This window comes from Rattus norvegicus, chromosome 14 (assembly GCF_021556685.1).
Source record: "Rattus norvegicus strain SHRSP/BbbUtx chromosome 14, alternate assembly SHRSP_T2T, whole genome shotgun sequence".
NCBI classification, from domain to species: Eukaryota; Metazoa; Chordata; class Mammalia; order Rodentia; family Muridae; genus Rattus; species Rattus norvegicus.
The window spans coordinates 23,955,436-23,976,490 of record NC_141547.1 but is presented as its reverse complement, the minus strand read 5'-3'; the positions used below and the strand labels follow the sequence as shown (position 1 = coordinate 23,976,490).

The window sequence follows — 21,055 nt, the reverse complement described above, 5'->3', positions numbered from 1 at the left end:
GGCATAACTTGAGAAATTATCCAATAAGTCTTCACATCAGTATTTTCACCCTTCCTAACTATAAAATGATTCAATTCAAATAACTATATAGGTTAGAAAAATTAAAATTATCTGATATTTTATACAGTTATTATTTGGCAGGAAATTAAAATGCTACTTTCCGTGGAAGGATGGTTAATTGAACAACTACCCATAAGCTACCAAAACTACTTCCCATGTAAGCTGGTGCTTCAATCCTATTTTATACACATGATGGCTGACACATAGTTTCCTAACCTTTTCCATTTAATATTAAGAATTACCATGAAGCTGTAACTCTGAAGTGCTTCAGGAAGTATGTAAGCATGCATATACTCAGGAAACAGAATAAAGAAAGAAGGAATTCCTTCCATTTTCTGAAATTACAACAGATGGTTTGTATTAATTGTTTTTATGTAGGAAAGATTAAGTCATACTTTGAGTAGAAAAAAACCATAAAGTGGGTCAAATGTATGAATGCTAAAAGGTTGCCATAGGGAAGTGACAAAAGTAAAACAGTACTTGATGCCATCACAAAATATTAATCATAATACACATAAAAACACCCCTTATATATATATATGATTCTCATAGATATTTTATCTTTGTGATAGCTTTTAGAAATATAAAGTAAATGGCTCTGATAGCACATATGTTGGTATCGGCTCACTTCGCCTGTCAAATCATACAATCTTTTAGTTAGTAACTTTTTAATTTACTAGAGGTTTTATAAGACCAATTCTAAGTTCACTTAATTAAGGATTTAAGAAAAGAGTTATATTGGCTTCTCCAAGGATAGAATAGGGTGTTGAAAGAAATTGCTGTTAAAAATAGTTTTAAGTCACTTAAAGAACGTACTTCATAGTATGCATTCATCAAACATGGATTTATAGAGTGTACTGTACTTCCCTGATGTTCCCGATGGAGAATTACATTTTGAATTTGGCTCTCAATGTCCTTCCAAACAGGTAATGCTTTCTCCACAGTGATGTATCAAAGAAATGCTAAGTCCAAGACATTCCACTGTTAGTTTGGTAGAATTAAACTGTTTTCGTTGGAAAATCATAAGGTCTTTGCTTTGTACTGAAATTCAACTTCAGAGAAATGCTTCCCTGAGTAGCTTTATTTTTAAAGATTTTCCATGTTTATGGAAAATCAGAAAGGTATAGACAAGTGAAAACACAATTTCAAGTGACGGTCCACATCAGGAATAGAAATGGAAACTCAAGCTTGCGGAAATCTATCTATAGAGACCTAGGATAAAGATCTAGCAGCAAGTGTGGGTGTGGCTGATTGTGTTAGAAGAATCTGGGTCACTGAGGATGAGGAAACCATTCTCCTTCCATTGGTTAGTGATGGGGAACTGACAGGAGGTGTGGTCCTGACGCAAATCAAAAATTACTGTGCACTCATAATTAAGGTTTGATTTGTAACCTAAGGCTGCTGGAAGTCCATTGAAAAGTTTTACCAAGGGAGTAAATAAGGACTCTATGAGCTATTGAACTGCAGTCATTTACCTTGCTGCTGGCATCTTCATTTTCAACAAATAAGACAATACTAATTAACGCTTTGCTAAATGTCAGAATGCTGATCCAAAGTTTTTGAACATATAATATTTGACACTGTCATATTGTAAGTCATACAACTTTGCAAAGCACTTTAAAGGTCTGAGCTCAATCTGTACAATCCTAAACTGTATTATACCAACGTTCCTCTTTACAGACACAGAAGCAGATGAAGAGGAGTTGCCCAGTTTGCTGAAGGCCCACAGCTTCAAGTCTGAGCCACTCAAGCCTGCGCCCTGACTGCCTCATGGCACATCTAGAAATCTGGAACTCATTTTGGCAAAGAGTGTTAGCCTTTGATATTATCTAGCACTTTAAATTAAATAATACTTTCTTAATTTAGATCGTTCTATAACAGTAATGAATTTATCTAGTGTAACCTACCAATAAGGGTATTGTAATGAAATATATAGGTGAAGAATATTTTCATAAGGGTCTTTTAATGAGATTCATAGACAAAGCAAACTGTCGAACTGAGAATGGGGTCCCTGTTGCAGGAATTAGAGAAAGGACTGAGGGAGCTGAAGGGGTTTGCAACCCCCCAAGAACCAACCAGAGCTCCCAGGGACTAAATCACTACCCAAAGATTACAAATGAACAGACACATTGCTCCAACTGCATATGTAGCAGAGGATGGCCTTGTTGGTCACCAATGGGAGGAGAAGCCCTTGGTCCTGCCAAGGCTGGACCCTCCTTCCCGGGTAAGGGAATGTCAGGGTGGGGAGGCAGGAATGGGGGTGGTTGGGGAGGGGGAACACCTGAATAGAAGAAGGGGAGGGGATGGTATATGGAGCTTATGGACAGGAAACCAGGAAAGGGAATAACATTTGAAATTTAAATTAAAAAATATCCAATAAAATGAGAAAAAAGAAAAACAAGAAATCCTTTCCTAATATAAACATCTTTCAAAACTATTATAAAATATTATATCTAAATTTACACATAAATGGAGAGGAAAAACATGATAGTTTGTTCATAGTAAAGACAAAAATTACCTACATTTTTCCACTTAATGTTCAGGGGACATTTCTTATCATGAAAACTACAATATGTGGCAAGCTGACTAAAACTTTGGAAGGTGCATTGTTTTCCTATAAGAACAAGAGAGGTGTCCTACAGTAGGTAGCACTGTTTTGAGAAGAGATTCTTAATGAAATTATTAAAATATGGATCTAAAACAGACTATTGACCTGGCATGACAGTTGAATTTTTTTATATTCTCAAATTCCAGAGAAAACGTGATAAGACAAAGAACACATGGGTTGAGTTAGGAAGAAAGATATACAGGGAGAGCTTAGTGCATGCTAGTGAAAGCTGGACCATGAGGAAAACAGTATGCAAATCCAAAATGTGCAAGCATTGATTAAGTATATTACTACTAACATGGTTATCCTCCAGAATACAATATATTTCCATCCTAGTCACTTTGCATGCACCCTTTTCTATAAAATAATACGCTACCGGGATGACAAAAGTAAGACTGGCTGTGGATTCTTCATGGCAAAATTTCCCCTTGCACCAAGAGTGGGTAAGACTAGCCCTGACGTCAGGCTGCCAGAGTTTGAGTAAAAGCACTTCCACTTTGACTCAGAATAAGACAAGTTATTTGACTATACACTAACTCACTTTCCTTCAAAATAAAGATGGTGATAATGAGGATTCCTTTGGCTCATTTCTAGGAAAACAAACACATATGCAAATCCCAGCAGTGACATGTGATAAATCAAAAATGAATGTCAGCTGTAATTTGTGAATGAGGCATAGGCATTCGTGAGTATGCAATTATAGATTTACAAGTAATACAATGTTACAACTAAATGCTATACTCCAAACTTACTTGTGTTTTGCTATTGTCTCCTATGTGCCCAAGAACAGCCTCTTTGTAATTACATTAAAAACTTTCTGAAAATATATATACTTACGCATACTACCAAGAAATATAGTTAATATGCATGTTACTAAAAAGATAAATATTCTGGGAAATGAGAATGGAAAACTGTATTTAATACTGGAATCCAGAGGGTCACATATCTGTATCAAGATCATTTAAGCATTTTCCCTGCAATGGATTTTCAAAATGGAGAGCCAGTTAATTGAATGATCTTGCTGTATTCAAGGTTACTAGCTGTATTTTAATGTTTTATGCATGTATACATTCATGTAAAATTTGTAACAAATCAGGGCACGCACAAGAATTATCCTAAAACTCTAACATGATGGCAAATGTTCAAACTACTTGCACATATCCCTTGACGATTCACTTAGCTGATAAGAAGCATCAGTTCTCTGTGGAAAGTCAAAGTAAGACACAGCACTCATACTCCTGATTCTTGTATTTAACTTTTCCTTTCTCTTCTGGTCAAATCACCAACTGTGTCATTAGATAGAGAAACCCAGTAGAGAAATGGGACACATGCGGTTCATTTTTAGTTTGTAGAGCTGCATGGGACGTTTCTCTCAATTCCTTTTGTTAAACTGCCTTCCCATCCGAGGATGGTTTTTTCATCTACCAATTCAGGGAAGACGATGACCTGTAATTGAGAAATAATGTCTCAAATACCCTATGCACCACGTTGTGAGAGTATTGGTTATTTAGCCAAGGGACTTTAGCAACTCTGTGCAACACTATGGAGTTCATTCTTATCTATCATGCAAGATGTACCTTAGTTAGAAAACAGATGAAAATGAAAGCCCAGGACTCAATGACAAGGACTACACCTATGCAAATGAAGCACTATTGAAAGGTTGCCAAGATCAACATTTCTGTCAAATCTGAGAAGAAGATAAAGAAGAATAAGAGGAGGAGGGGGGAGAAGGAGTGGGAGACGGGAAAGAGGAATAAGAAGACAGTGTTTGTGTTATTTGTTTTTTTATGGACGTTCTCCCAGGCAATATTAACTTCTATCCTGACGCAATCTAGCACCCAAATACATGGCTGACTGAGAACATTTACTCAGCCCCTCTCCTGGGCTTCCTGCTCCCTATTCTTGGGTGTAGAATTCTATCAATTAAAAACTTGCTTCGTTCAGTTATGCTACGGTTATGTGAAATATGAAACTTCATTTTAGCAAGCCCATTGCAGACAACTCAACTGAATTACAAGCTACAATGAATTACTAAAGAATGTAGGAAATGATGGGGATTACCACCAATAAAACTAACTGGCTTCAAAATACAAAGCCAGATTATTTTTTTTTCTGATATTGTCATTTCATAGCACCTTTGTCCCTGCATATTTGGTTTCACAGGCTTCATTCAATAACAATGAACCACATCTACTATCTTAGAGAAATTGTTTAGTTTTGTTTCGGTTGTACCTTCCTCCTCTCCTCTCAAGGAAAATCAAAGGTTATGGTTCAAAACCATAGATCATTAAAGTCCATCAAGCAGGGCCAGTCTTCAGTCTTCCCTATGGCAGAATGGATGTGGCTCTTAGGAGGAGAAATACACGTTTCTATGCTGTCGTCACTGAAGCCCTTCTATGAAAAGAGGGTCCACCAGGGGAAGTCTTTCCCACCTCTGTAAGCCATTACAGAAGGGAAAGGTTCTGGATGACAGTTAAACTTGGCTCAGATGGGAAGCGCCTGCTAGGAACCGCAGGGGTTGAACTGGTGCCAGCTGGATTTACCTGCTGAGTTGGTCTTTCCACAGAGAAGACATTAGCACATCCTGAGGCTGTCCTGCCAAGGCAAAGTAAGTGAGTTGCCTTTGAAGACAGCCAATACTTAAACTCTTCTTATGGTTCATGAATTAAGTAAACAGCCGATAATGGAGTTTGGTGCAATCTATTATTTAGGTAGAAGATTCTTCCTTTTAATTAAGAGGAATGTCTGATCTTCTTAATATCCTTTTTGAAATTGTGACACGTTTGGGGGTAGCTGAGGGCAGCAGTTTTGGATTCAGCCCCCCCCCCCTTTACTTTCCAAAGAGAGGAAAAGGATGAAACTAAGAGGTCCCATAGATGAAAATAAGAGTAGGAAACTATTACGAGACAAAAAGACAGCCCCCATCTTCTAGTAGAACAGACTGTATTTTCTTCAAATCATGCAATACTTAGCCTGAAACATGTTTCCAAGTAGGAACATTTCTCACAAAGCATATGCAAAATATTTCAACCTTCAGGTTTTGGCTCTTTGAGGATTTGATGGTTTTTCAGAATCATTTGCTGAGAGCTATAGCCCAGTTTGTTTAGAACTGGAGACAAACTGAACTGATGGAGAAGATAGTCTGGGCAAAAATCCAGTCAGTGAAATATACGTAGAAGGATCACAAACACTTAAATCCCTTTTACATGAACTGTGGTGTGTCTAAATGCTACAAGTGCTTGCCATGACCCAACTAAGCAACTGATCTCACCAGAAATTATGAGAACTATAAATTCTACATATATGAAATAATAGGAACCAAAGAGTTCCTTTTTCTCTTCACACTGTTGTATCTTCAGAGGCATGGAGAATCAAATGTAAAAATTAAAATATGTGTGTAAGCATGAATGGCATATTCCCTTTAAAGAAGATTTTGGAAGAGTGCAATGCTTTTATTATTGAGGTTTTATTATACCATATTTAAATTGTTCCCCACTCTTTCTTTCAGCCTTGCTCCAACCTTTCCATGAATGCTTGGCACTTTCAAGCACATCCTAGCAAAGTTATTATTCAGTCTTAAATGGATGCCTAAAGATTAAAACCACGAATAGTCACTGAGAGCTCCAGAAGGAAGAAGGCATGACCTAGATCCGACCCCATTCAACAAAGGATTGTATGTTCCTCCATTGTGTAAGAAATAATTCAAATGATATTAATAAAGTAGCTCATAAGGTGATAAGAGACTAAAGGCTGTGCCCCCTATAGGAAAAGCAAGCTGCAGTGAAGTTTAATTATATTCAGAGCCTGCTAGGTTTTATTTAAATGGAACACAGCTAATTTGGTACTCTAAAGGCAAAATTCACACACACACACACACACACACACACACACACACACACACGAACACACACACACACACACACACACACACACACACAGAGGTTTTTAGGTTTTCAGTAGATGACCAAAGAGCAGATGCTTCAGCCCTTCTCAAAAGGGGAAACAAAAACATTAATAAGAGGAGATATGGAGACAAAGTTTGGAGCTGACCATTCAGAGACTGCCCTACCTGGGGATTCAACCCATATACAGCCACCAAACCCAGACAATATTGCTGATGCCAAGAAGTTCATGCTGACAGGAGCCTGATATAGCTGTCTCCCGAGAGGCTCTGCCAGAGCATGACAAATACAGAGGCGAATGCTCACAGCCAATCATTGAACTGAGAACAGGGTCCCCATTGGAGAAGTTAGAGAAAGGATTGAAGGAGCTAAAGGGGCTTGCAACCCCTTAAGGACAACAATATCAACCAACCAAAGCTCCCAGGGACTAAACCACCATCCAAAGAGTACACATGGACAAACCATGGCTCCAGCTGCATATGTAACAGAGAATGGGAGGAGAAGCCCTTGGTCCTGCCAAGGCTGGACCCCCCTCCCCTCAGTGCAGGGGAATGTCAGGGCAGGGAGGCAGGAAGGGGTGGGTGGATGGGTGGGGAAACACCCTCACAGAAGAAGGGGGTGCTATAAGGGGTTTATGGACAGGAAACCAGGAAAGGGGATAACACTTGAAATGTAAATAAAAAATACCCAATAAAAATGCATATAGAGACAACTTATATTTTGAAATACAACTAATGTAGAATAACATATGTGCCTTTATTTAGCCCATGTAATACAGACTTTAAATTTTTAAAAAAAGGGAAAGAAAAAGGTTTTTCAGTCAGTGTTTCAGACACAATTTTTTATTGCTTCTGGAAAAATCACTGAAGATAAAAACCATTTTAAAAGTGTAAACTAATATAATAACATTTAATGAATGTAACCGTCCAAGATCATAAATACTTTTACAAACTTATAGTATGTTTCTTACAACATTAAAGTTTTATGACTGTAAAATCTGTGATTCTGATTAGAAGTGCTAGATGAAAAAAAATGAGCTTTGAGAAAAATAAAAGCAACACTATATCAATTACTAAGCATTCAACTAGGTCCAATTCACATATCAAAACTAATTTTTTCAGTAGCACTTATTATCAGTCAGGAGTATCTTAGATGACAGAGAAATAGATCAAATAGATATTTTAAACTGTTTGCCATGATGTCAATAAAAATAGTTACATTAAAATGTTCAATTTCATATATTATTTAATGTTAACATCAATTATATCCACATCTTTATCTGATGTGGTAAGAATGATTGAGTTGAATGAATCGCTTGTATACATAAAACTTCTGCCATTAAATAAAATTCACAAATACTCATGCCTGAGGCTTAAAACTTGAGAGGAATGAGAAGAGTACTTTTCTTTTCATTTTTAAGAATGTCTACACCATTTATAATCTAATTTAGTTAATCTATTTCACAGCACCTTGTACAGCATCAGTGATCTTATTAAAATTACCGAAAACATCCATTCTACAAATAAATGGAGAGATTATCAAATGTGAGCTGAGCAAATTTACACTTAGAAGTCTTATGCAACCATCTATTTTGTCATGTCCGAAAAGTTTAAAGTTTAGAGAAAGGACTGAAGGAGTTGAAGGGGTTTGCAACCCCTTAGGAACAACAATATCAACCAACCAGAGCTCCCAGGGACTAAACCACCATCCAAAGAGTACACATGGACAGACCCATGGCTCCAGCTGCATATGTAGCAGAGGATGGGAGGAGAAGCCCTTGGTCCTGCCAAGGCTGGACCCCCGCCCCTAGTGTAGGGGAATATCAGGGCAGGGAGACGACCGCATTGACTCTGAATGCCACCTGAAAACCATGAAACTAATTTTCTGGATTTAATAGTCTTATAAAGTAAATATTAAAAACACGAACATCAAAACAAAGGGATAAGTTCATATATGCTTATGCTTTGAAATCTTTGGCAGTTTAAAACAATTTTTAAAAAAATTCGTTTACATTCTGTTAAAATTTTTTCAATGAGACCAATGATTTGAGCCAGATTGCCCTGGTGAACTTCCGGTTTCTAAAAGCCCTACAAGTGTAGGAAGCTTAAAATCACTTCTTCCAGTAGTAAAGCTCTGGGATGCTTTAAAACTTGTTGTCAACTTTACACATGGGTAATGGGCCTCATTGCACAAGACCATTTGCTTAGTGACTTTAAGTGTACACATTATTAAACTGTATCTAAAAGGTATGAATCATTTCCATCCTTAGGACTCTTTTGAAACCTAACTTCATATAGACTACAGTTGCCCATGTGTGCTACCCTTAATTTTAAGACAAATAGAATATATAATGTTTTCATACTAATGGTCTTTTGAATTACTCATGTGCAACGATATAAAGACTGTGGTAATTGTGGTATTGATTATGTTAATTTTTATAAACAACTGAGTCTGTATTTGCCTAGTCAAGCATGTCCGTATGAACCCTTCTGTGCCTACTGAAGTGTACCCAGTACACATAGAACAACATCGACACTCTGAGTTCCTAAGGGCTCAATGTTTATGTTTAGCTCTCAGGCTTCTTTATATTCATAGATATTCTTTATGGTACGTATAGAAATAATGGGGTTTTAGCAATTAATCAGTAAATTTTGATATTCATCCTTCAATTAATTATAATACTTTATGAAGTTTCTTGAAAAAGTAGTACGAGATTCCAAACTATCAAAATAGCATCCATATAACCAAACACCTCAGCTAACCAAAGCTTAATCAATTCGGTAGTAACGTAAATTTGCTAACTTAAATTAAGAGAATGAGTTTTTAAAGAATTACTTTTTAAGAATTAATTTTCGCCCAAAAAGAAAACAGCCACTGTCAGTCGATACAACGATGTACCTTCATACTCTTTATTTACAGGAAAATGTTGGATGGCTTTCTCAAAGGAAAGAGGAATTAATTAACCATTCCAGCAAATATCTTAAGAAGTACATCAAACAAAAGATAGTCAAATGATAAAGCCAAACAACCAACATAGTAGCTGCCAATAAGAAAACCCTGTCATTTTTGTATCGGTGACAATACCGAATCAAATTCTTTGGGAATGTTTGTCCTCAAATAGCTAAGCCACTCGCAGTTGACATTTTTTTTTTGTGCTGTTGCCATATACCTACTCTGAGAGCTCACAGCTTATGAAGCATTGTGAACCTGTAAATATGTCAAATAGTGCATTTCTAAGCATCAGAAGGTGACCACTGAGGCCCAGTGATAAGAGTTCATGAATAGCCTTTGCAATGACCTCATTTATACCCAATAAGGAAAAACAACCAACCTACCAGACAAACAAATAAAGAGAAATGCAAGCTTTCAAGAAAGTCAATATTAAAGAAAAAATATCAAGGATAAAACTTAAAAAAAAATAAGCACTATACTGCAAGCTGTGGAATTGCTATTCATTTTTAACTCCTGTTTTGCATAAGGAAATGAAATCATTTTACCTGTCACCCTGATACCAAGAAAGAGCTTAAAATGTCAAGATTCCCACCCCCAACCTTCATGGTTTATTAAGCAAAAAGCCAAAACTCGCTGTGGCCCCTTCTGGTTCCAACAATCTATGATTCAAAGGGATGTAATGACTCTCTTTTCTTGTTCAGTAGTGTCCTGGTGAGGGAACGGTTTTACTGTCCTTTTCTGTGGGGTCCTGCCGGTTAATCTAAAAGGAAGTGAATTACAGCAGGAAGACAGGGCTACAAAATGAAGCCATTTAGTTTTACAAGTCTATTGTGTCCTTAGATATGTTTTATGGGCCTGGTTCTATTATAAGCCAAGATAAAAAAAAATCCTTAAACAAACTTTACTTTCAGTCCCTTTCCAGTGAAAATATTTACAATTTTATGATTGTCTTTCAAGTCATTTTAGCCAACTTCCCCCTTCTATGCTTCTTTTCCAAGAACCTTCTATCCCCCTTGCTCAAACTTAAAAAAACATTCAGAGACAAGAAACTGGACTTTTCAAATTCGCACTGCTGACAACTGTCAGCACTTTACTGGGGCATTACTGACTGTAGCTTCAATGAATTAAGCTTGATTCACTGCGGGTGAATCATTTTCAATGCAGAGCTGTTCTGCAGTAATTGGCCAAGAAACCCTGCTGAGAAAAGCACTTGTCAAATAATGCTTGTTTACAAATATATCTCCAGACAGCAAAAAGTGGCAGTTATTGAATAAGTTCAGGGCCACCTCCAAAAATTCAGAATTGTTGGCACAGCCACTTTACTTATTAAATTTCTTAGAACTGTTTACTTGTTGATGCACTTACTAATGCGGTCCTCCTGGATCAATCTGAAATTAAAGTCTTCTGCTAAAATGCTTGTAATTTTATTTTTAAGTAAATGTTTGCACACCTTAATGCAGACTAAGTGTTTCATCCAAGTGTGGTTTATACCTATACATTACAAATGAACAAATATTGATTGTATAATTTGCTTAGAACATAGTTATCCAGGAAAGATGGATTTCAGAAATAATGGGAATGACGAGTGTTAACGATGATTCACATTTATTTCTTCATCTCTGACGCGTTATCACATAATTATATCATGCACATTCTATAAGTGTAATATATAGACACATATATGACTGAAGAATCATTAAGCATCTATGTAAGTTGCAGACAGCAACTTTTATGAATTTTATAAATTTCATGAGTCAATTCCTTAGTAAGTTTAGCTTGTCCATAAAACATTTCAGTAGATGACCTTTCAAAGTTCTTTCATAAAAACAAGAAACAAGCGGATGATGTGTTTCACCTCATTTATTAAATAAATAATAAAGAGTAACGCTGTGACTCTTATAAGGTATGTCACTGCTCTATCTTTAAAAGGAGCGGCAAAGAAAACGTAAAGAAGAAAAGAATCCACATTTCGAAGGAAAAAAAAAACCAACCAACCAAACAAACAAACAAACAAAAAAAGACCACCAGAAGTAATCTGGGATGGGATTAAAGACGATGCCCTGTTAGGTAGTGAAGGAATGAACTGGACAGGCAACCTCGAAAAGCACTAATATTAAATCTTTTACTGCGCATCACAAAATGTACCCCAAACAGCAGGCACACTTGATTCTGGATGTGTTCAGAGCACAAGCTTGCTTTTGTGAGCTCCTCCAACCCTCATCTGCATGTAACCAAGTGAGCTGTGTGGTTTACTACCTGGGGAAGACAGCATACAACCTGTGGGTGTTAAAGCTTGTGCTTGCGTGGCCCTATTCCCCAAGATGTAAGTTTTACTTAGGGCACCATTGGGGACTTGTGCTATTTCCCTACTTCCTTCCGGTTCCTTCTCCTTGTTTTTGATCTCCTTAGTCTTGGCCCTCATTCACATTGAGTGTCACACTCCCTGATAATTTATTTCTTCAGTTCTTTTATAGAGACTTCCTTGAGTACATTTCCCTTCCCCATTGTATACCCTGTAAGGGGGTTATAGAAGGCTGTTTGAAATGACGAAGTAGAGAAAAGGATGGGTGCTATTACCCTTACATCGTTTTACAGTTCAATCAGGATGGCCCTTTGGTCGAAATAAGACGCATAAAAGCCCCTTCTTCCTCCTCCCTTTTTCTCCTCCTCCTCCTCCTCCTCCTCCTCCTCCTCCTCCTCCTCCTCCTCCTCCTCCTCCTCCTCCTCCTCCTCCTCCTCCCTCTTCCTCTATCCTCCCTTCCCCCAAAACTCTCTTCCCAGCATTAGCCCTCTTAGAGCTTTTGGACTTCTAATCTAATGGTCTTAATGTAGGACCTTAATCAAAGGTTCAAGTCGAAAACAAACAAACACACAAAATAAAATCACCACTTAAAAAAAAACTTTAGAGAGGGAAAAAAATGCAACTTGATTGGCTAAAGCATGAAGCCTGGCTTCCGACATAGACAGATACACATATTCCTCTGAACAGATGTTTAATAATAAACATAGCGAGAGAGTCAGTGGGGTGGGGTGTGAGTCTCCATCTGCCCTGTTTTCGCAGGGTTCCTTGGGAACTGGCAGCACTAGGGGTTACCAGCTCAGCGTCTCCTACAGCAGACTGAATCTATGCTAGTCACGAGGGCATAAACCACTCTGCTGCTGCTACTTCATTTTTCAGGTCCAGCACAGCCTGTCGCCAAGTGCAAGGGTTTGTTTAAGATTTTACACCTCGGGACTCTCATCCACAGCCCAAAGCTAAAACCCCAGGCTTCTAGACGAGAGGACAGGATTTTGATGCTTCCACAGAGAAGTCGACCACTCCTGGTAACCAGAGAATCAGGTCTGAGATGCTGAGCGCCTTTCCACATGCTCCACCCTCCCCTGTGTGAAGGCTTGAGCCCTTAAGCTGAGGCCAGAGCAAGCCACGGTGTACCGAAGAGGGGCAGACCTACAGTGTGTGACCGGGGCCATAGAATGGAGCAAGAGTGGGGTTTCTCAGAGGCTGAGGCCAGCTCAAGGGAAAGAACACAGGTGGCATTCCTGACTCCAGATTTACTCTCCCAGAGGAACGCAAAACAGTCCGGAGCAAAAAAAACTGGGGATAGGAAGGTTGGGTACTTCAAGACCTGGTGCCTCTGGCTCGGACAAATCTTTCTCACCAGATAAGCTTTAGTGGGATCCATGAACAACTTCCTGGTTGTCTCTTCCAACACCATCCCATCTTCCCGCCTTGCCCTACCTCAGCTTTAGAGTGTTAGTGAGCCCCCTGCAGAAAGAAGGGCATCCATCAGTTTCTGCCCTTCACGACGCCTCCCCCCACTCAAAAATTAAAGCTCTCGTTACCCAGCTTGTAAAGCAGCTAGTGGTGCCCTAAATAACAGCTCCCGGGGCAGACACTTTCTTCAAAATAAAATCACCAGCCACCCTGAAATCGTCTTCCAAAACCAGCATCAAATAATGGTTTCTAACCCCCACACACATCCGAAGAGCCTTGTTGTCATCTCTCTCAATAAGCCGGATGTGTCACTTCTCCAGGTTCTCAGGACCCAACCGCACCCAACCTCCCAGCTCAGGTCTCAGCCCTCTTTCCGTCAGGCTTCCAACTTCCCAGCCCCCAACCAGTCTCAGTCCTCAGGCAGGTTCTTTGCCTGGCGAGCACTCTGCAGCTATGTCAAACAATGCAACCAAAGATACCAGAGAGATCCGGATACGCCAGCAAAAGCGGACAAACATTAATTGGAGCTGAAGAGCGGGTTTTAGTCTCGGCAGCGGCTCTTGGAGCGCTGCGACCCGGTAGACACAAGCTCCACCTCACCCATCCACCCCAGGGCGCACTGGTCCCCACCTCCATTACCCTACCTTCGTTACTGGGGCTGGCCAAAAGGGTCCGGAGCGCCGCACACAGGAGAAGGCACGTCCAGAGGGGCCCCTTTAGAGGTGCGGAATAGCAGCCTGCCAGAGAGGCAGGGACGCGGGGGGTGTCGCCGCCGCCACCTCTGCCCTGGGTCCGTCGGCGTCCCGCACCGCGGGGCCCGGAGCCCCGCATTTTCTACTACCCTCTTCTGCCTCTTAGGTCCCGCGTGGTTCAGTCTAAGGTTCAGGCTTGGTGGAAGGGGCGAGAGAGGCGCGGAACTCCTCCTCCTGGTGGGGTCCTGTGCCTTCTGGCTCTCGACCCCTCTCAATGTGGGAATCACAGATCCGCAGAGACCGCCGAAGTTTGCTTCTGGCTTGTGCCGCCCTCCCTTTCAGTTGGATAAGATGAATTAGAAGTTCGGATGGCTAGTACGGTCCTGGGTGGGCTGAGTCAAGGGTCTGCAGAGGGTCCCGAGTCCCGCTCCTTTGCCTCTTAAGACTTTCCTTTTTCTGTTTTTTGGTCCCCCTTTCTTTTTTAGAACTGTTATTTTTTTTTTTTAAGTGCCACCAGGGTTGGAGTGGTGGTGAAGGTTCCCTTTCAGTCTTCAGTGCTGATACGGACGAGATTAAAGAAGACGAGTCATCTTAAATCTAGATGATGTTTTCCGTAAAAAAAAAAAAGGAGGAGGGAAGAGGGGAAAAAGCAAGCAGAGTGTCTACGGCTCAAGGGGGGGAAGAGTAGAGCAAACGGTGTGTTGCCTACACCGAGCAGAGTGGAGCCCAGGCAGCGAGAGATCTATAGAACTGGAGAGGCCGGCAGAGGGAAGTCAAATCGCTGCGGGCTGAGCACTGCCGGGGGCGGTGCGGCGGGCAGAGCGGGCTGGAGCGCGGGCCCGGGAGCGGAGCAGAGCCCGGAGGCTCGGAGCCGCTGCAGTTCCCGCTGCTCAACGCAGAGGCGGAGTGCGCGGCGGCCAGGGCGAGCCAGCGACTGCACCCGCGCAGCTCGCTCGCTCGCTCGCTTGCTCGCTCCTGCTGTGTCTGGAGCTCCAGCGTCTCCCCGAGCCCGACTCCGCGCCTCCCACCTCCTCCCTCCGCCCTGCGCTCCCCCGCCCTCTGCTGCTCGCGGCCTCGCCAGTGACAAGCTACTGTAAGTGTGACTTGCTTAAACGAAGTCGCACACCCACGGAGGGAAGTAATCTGCAGGCTGCCGTGGTGAGTGTTGCCTAGCGGTTTCCGAGAAAGGCACGTCTTCCTCCCGGGATAATTAGGGTAAAGAATCCTCTCGACGACGCCTGCGAGGACCAGAGGTCCCTGAAGGAGGAAGGGAAGCCAGCCCTAGCTCAGCCCTCAGCAGGAAGAGCAGCGGGTCCCTGAGTCTGGCACAGTGCCTGCTGCCCTTTGCAGGCGGTGGCACCGACAACCTTGTCGTCATATAACCTCACATTCGCAGGCTCTGCTGCTCCTTGGCTATGCCTTAAACACCCATGTACCTCAGTTCCTTTGACTCTTTCTGCTCTTCTGGAATGAGATAATTACTCAACACGTTTCTTGAGAAGTAAACTGTAGACTCTGAAGTCAGGGACAGTAGGTCGGTTTGAGCTCTCAGGGAATCAAAGAATTTGACTGCTGGCATTTGTACTAGGCTAGGTACTTTGTAACACATGAAGACTTAATTCATTTATTTCAGTGATAGAATACTTTAGCATTGAAATTACGTAATGGGGAAACATGCAGTTAATTCCAGTGAAATTAACACGGGTATAATAATGTCAAAGCTCTACCATTTTTAATTATTTTAATTGCCCGTGGTCCATTACACTGAAAGAATAACAAATAACCAGGAAAACGCAGCTTAAGAGCATCCCGTTTTCTGTGCTTCCCCTGTGTTGCGTCTTCCTGCTTTAATAACCTCTTTTAATTTACTCGCTCACTGTTTCAAAGAGATACACAAGAAGGGCAATTTTAGAAGGCCAGCTTTCTATATCAGAATGCAAAGTGTCTCCCAAAATGTGTGATTTCAGAAGAAAGGGATCTCATTCAATCCGGCCTTTGATAACTACTTTTTAAGACGGGGCTCCGCTCACATCCACTGAAGCTGCACACCAGTCTGACACACCTAGACTGTTGATGTCTTCACCATAAATTTATCACAATTGGGAGATGAGTGTGCCCTTTGGGGTTTGCTTAGGACGAAAAAATAAAGGAGAAGAAACAGCTCAGCCGTGGCACCCTCGTTTAAAGAGGTGGAAGCTCATCTTGGATCGTTTTATTTTATTATTTTTTCTTCCCTGAATGTTTTGGCAATAGGAAGCTGAGAGCAGATTCATTCTATTATAATGTGCTTCAAATGCATGAAGCCAATACAGAGGAGTGGCAGTGAATCTGTCTTCCAGTTTGGCAAAAAGCCTTTCTGTGAGATGGAAAGTTAAAATTTATGTGTCTATTTGAAGACCATTCAAAATAGGAGTCTTTCCTCCACCTTGGTTTATAGCTGAGTTACTTAAGAATTTCAATACGGAATAGCAAGGAAGGAATCCAAAGCCTTGCAGTCCACCAGAAAGATAGTACAAGACATGGGCCGTTCAGGGGCCCCCGAGTACGAGCTTTACACCTTTGGCCTCGGCGTTCTCATTAGTGAGATCAGGGGTTTACAGAGGAAGTCTTCAAGCTTCCACATCCTCCTTCTTTACAGTGTGTGTGTGTGTGTGTGTGTGTGTGTGTGTGTGTGTGTGTGTGTGTATCTGTGCTGCCTAGTCTAGAGTAGTAAAGGACGTGTGATTATTTAAAATCAATTATCTAGAAATCAAATAAGTATAGCCTAGAGTTTACATTCCTGCGTTAAAATAAAAAACCTTAGACAAACTTTCTGTGTTATGGTTTGGTAAAATTTTAAATTCGATGTTCTCTTTTCCTGAAACGTCTCATGCTTCTCTGATTTTGATGCCCAATACTCCTTCCTGTAGAAGTTTTCTCTACTCATACATTAAATTTCCTCACTATATACCACACTGCTCCATAGCTAGCACTGAAGCTCAGATATTCAGGCCTGAGGTCTTCCTGAAAAGATAGATTGGGTTGGTTTGTTTCTTAGAAGGTTCCACAGCTTGGAGTTTCTAGCAGACAACACCATGTCAATATTTACCAAATGAAAGGCTAAAGATAATTGTCTAAATACATACACATAAACATAATATATAACATATTATATATTTATATATAATAAAAATACAGCCTACACCAAGTATATCCAAGATCCCTTTGGGCATTGGTCATATGGCTTTACGAGTGTTGTCTTCTACTCACAATGAATGATTTAAGTGATTCACAATGCCTAATGTAAAACTGTTTTTATTGTCCAGGATTTGTTTAATAGTATTTATTACATATTTTGAAAGACATAACAGCTGTAAAAAGAAGTCCCAAAGACAATGATATTTATTTTTACCAAAGATTGATAATCAGAGAATTCTATGGCGGTTGTTTGGCATTGACCTCAATTTCAAAGACCTTGCACTTGACCATATGTTATCTTCGTGGCATATAATTAATCTTTGCCCACGCCGTGGAACCAAGGCATTGAATAAAACTAGAGTTGTGGTTTTCTTTCTTACCTACAACGTTCCACAATAAAATGTCAGCACAGCTTATTGGTTTGAATATTCTATCATCTATATTTGTCATAAAAATATGTTTCAAATTGAGAAAGTTTCTGATTTTTTCTTAAATCTTTGCTTTTCTACTGAGCTGGATTATTATTTTTGTTTGTTTGCAAATTTATTTGCTCTTAGAAAAAAATATGTAGAGTAACCTTGACAGAACACCTTGAGAGTCGAGTGCCCTTGTACTTTCAATGTTGTGGATATAGTGAATAAATTAAAAAGCCCGCATATATATCTTTTATGCACTCAGAAAAAAACTGTCATGGTACAAAACATTATATTATTTACTGAAAATTTACTCTGTATAAAGTATTGCTTGATGACATTACATTAATTGCTTCAGCCATAATATGGGTGGGTGTAATTATTAGCCCAAAGTTAATGAGAAAAAGAGGGAAGGAGGTTAGGTGACCTGAGTAGTCACACAGCTGGTAGAACATTTGAATTTTAACATATGTTCTGGCTTTGTTTTTTAAAAAAGCCAGTGCAACAGAAGTAAGGCATACATGTATTTCTACACAGTGATGAATAAACAGAGACGGTGATCTCAAAACTCCACATTATGCTGGACAATTTGGTAAAAATATGTTTTTGTGATTGATTTAAAACAAAATCAATTAATACAGTAAGCAAAAGGTGAAGAAAGAGGTAAAGATATAAATAATCACGACTTGGAGACAGAAATCAACAATTACAATATTGTCTGTCTTGGTGTGTGTGTGTGTGTGTGTGTGTGTGTGTGTCTGTGTGTGTGTGTGTGTGTGTGTGTGTGTGTGTGTGTGTGTGTAGATAGAGTGGAAATAATGTGCCATCAGGATTAAGATCTGTAGACAGCTAACATTAGCACAGACAAATGACACAGAACTCATGCATAAAACATTGTAGAAAACAACAACAATCTCCGAATCTTTTAATTAAAATGATTTTTGCCATTACATAATTCTTTTCAGAGGGAATTTTGTAAAAAGTAATAGGGGAGCAAGTAAATTAAACTATGGTCTAGAGGAGCTATAAAATACCACAAATAAAGTTAATTTTTAGGATTTCTATTTGCTCCATGATGATGTCAATTACTTGGATCTGAAAGAAACTATTCACACTATATTTAAGCAATCAAGTCTTCAAAGTTCAGAGACACAATAACAGTACCATCCGTTTATATCCTGAATTATTTAGTGAATGTGGAATAATTTGTATGAAGTTACATCATTAACATATTTTTTCCTAAAAACCTAGATCCAAGTCGCTCCACTAATGATCCCCTTTTCTAAGATTTAATGGGAGCTATATTTTATTTACAGGTTGTTGGTTACCGGTTGACACTTTAACACCCAGCGAATAATTGCATTTGGAAAAATTAGTAGATTGGGCTCAGGAGTCTCAGTTGTTAGAAATACTCACTATTCTTCTAGAAGATATGAGTTTGGTTCCTAGCACCTACATTGGGTGGCTGATGCCCACTGCTAGATCTGTGGGCACCCACGTGGCATATGTACACATAGGTACCACACACACACACACACACACACACACACACGCATCAATAAAAACACAAAAGAAATAAGTATGAGTCTCTTTGTCCCATCTACTGCGAGAATGAAGACCATTCTCAGCAATCAGACTGTCGACATTCCTGAAAATGTCCACATCACTCTGAAGGGGCACACAGTGAAGGGCCCCAGGGGAACTCTGAGGAGGGACTTCAATCACATCAATGTAGAGCTGAGTCTTCTTGGAAAGAAAAAGAAAAGGCTCCATGTTGACAAGTGGTGGGGTAACAGGAAGGAACTGGTCACTGTCAGAAGCATCTGCAGTCACGTTCAGAACATGATCAAGGGTGAGACACTGGGCTTCCATTACAAGATGAGGTCTGTGTATGCTCACTTCCCTATCAACGTCGTTATTCAGGAGAACAGGTCTCTGGTTGAAATCCGAAATTTCTTGGGTGAAAAATACATCCAGAGGGTTCAGATGAGGACAGGTGTTGCTTGTTCTGTCTCTCAAGCCCAGAAGGATGAGTTAATCCTTGAAGGAAATGATATTGAACTTGTTTCAAATTCAGCGGCTCTGATTCAGCAAGCCACAACAGTTAAAAACAAGGATATCAGGAAGTTTTTGAATGGCATCTATGTTTCTGAGAAGGGAACCGTGCAGCAGCCTGACGAATGAGACCTCAGTTTCCTAGCTTCAGAAGCAAGATCCTGATCACAAGTACAGTTTGGGCTCTGTGGGAATAATAAAAGACTTATATATTGAAAAAAAGAGAGAAATAAGTATGAAAGAATTGAGCAGAGGTTCAGAAATATAATTTAATTTTTAACATAAAATTCAAAATGTTACCCTAGAAACTAAATTTCCCAAATACCTATCTCATCATCACCAGAGTACTTTCCCTTTCTTTGGCTTTTAAGAACAGAATACATTCTTCACTCTGTTATTAAAGGAACTCTGTGGTAAAGCTGGAAAAGATGTTCAGATAAATCACTGTGAGCCCAAGAGCCACCTTGCCTCATGCTGGCTTATTCTTTAATCATCCACACACCAATGATCGAACTTTGAGAAAACTGTAACATAGCGCAAGGCCAAGGCTGCTACAGCGTATGCGGGACCAAGCTGACTTTCTAGAATATTCTTTGGTGGCTGTGCTTGCCTCCAGCGTCTTGGACAACTGGTGTCATGTGAAGAAGTAGACAGTGAAATAATAAGGACTCTTGAGGCTAAAGCAATAGGAAAGCATCCTCAGAATGATGCGATTGTGCCTGGTAAAACCCCATTAAATTCTGGGCAATCTTCTGGACTCCATGTATTTCACAACATGTGAAAAAATAACTCTGGCAAGTTCCCATAGTCTCAGGACAGCATTGCGTTCATATTATGCTGACTTAAAAGCACAGCTAATTGGCTCACACGATATCGTATTTTATAATATAAGTAGTAGTTTGCTGGGAGCAAAACTTACTAGAATTTCTCAGTGGCATGAGAAAATCAGCGCCCTATGTATTCAAGGTTTACTGCTATTGTTGATAGCCTGTGATACAGGATTCTAGGTGAAACTCAGCAATGACTGTCTCACGTTCTTGCTGGTGGCATGTTAATTAGAAGCATCTTTGGAAGCATGTTTTAATAAAATTATCATGCCTTTCTAATATGGCTAATTAATTAAGTCCAGTAACTTTGAATTTTTTCTGCAAATTAGTTAAAATGGGCTAAACATTAATGTTGGGCAATATTGATGTAAATAAGTAAACCTCTGGAATACAATAAGAAGGAATGAATATGAGGTTATATATCAACACAAGGCAATATTACAGAGCCATTTAAATGCTCTGAAGAATATTTGTCTACATAAAAGAACAGGTACAAAATTTCAAATTACTAAGGTATAATAAAACACAATTTATGATATGAATAACATCCATGTGTGAACAAGAAGTAACTTAAAGTTTTTCATATTTACATTAGGCATTTTCTACAATTCACACTTACCACATATACTGTTATAGAGGAACATAATTTAGGTT

The 21,055-nt window shown here is 39.8% G+C and overlaps 1 protein-coding gene and 1 pseudogene across 12 annotated transcripts in view; one reads left to right on the top strand and one right to left on the bottom strand.

Annotated features, from left to right (window-relative positions):
* Positions 1-14,915, bottom strand: part of Epha5 (EPH receptor A5) — a 361,774-nt gene extending 346,859 nt beyond the window's left edge. For 10 of the 12 annotated variants that reach the window (XM_087584395.1, XM_087584396.1, XM_087584397.1 and 7 more), the window contains exon 1: positions 13,882-14,915. In XM_087584395.1, coding sequence (XP_087440521.1) covers positions 13,882-14,068 — 187 coding nt within the window. In that variant the 5' untranslated portion in view covers positions 14,069-14,915. 12 annotated transcript variants of the gene reach the window in all.
* Positions 14,916-19,117: 4,202 nt separating this feature from the next.
* Rpl9l1 (ribosomal protein L9 like 1) lies at positions 19,118-19,734 on the top strand (annotated as a pseudogene).
* Positions 19,735-21,055: the final 1,321 nt, after the last annotated feature.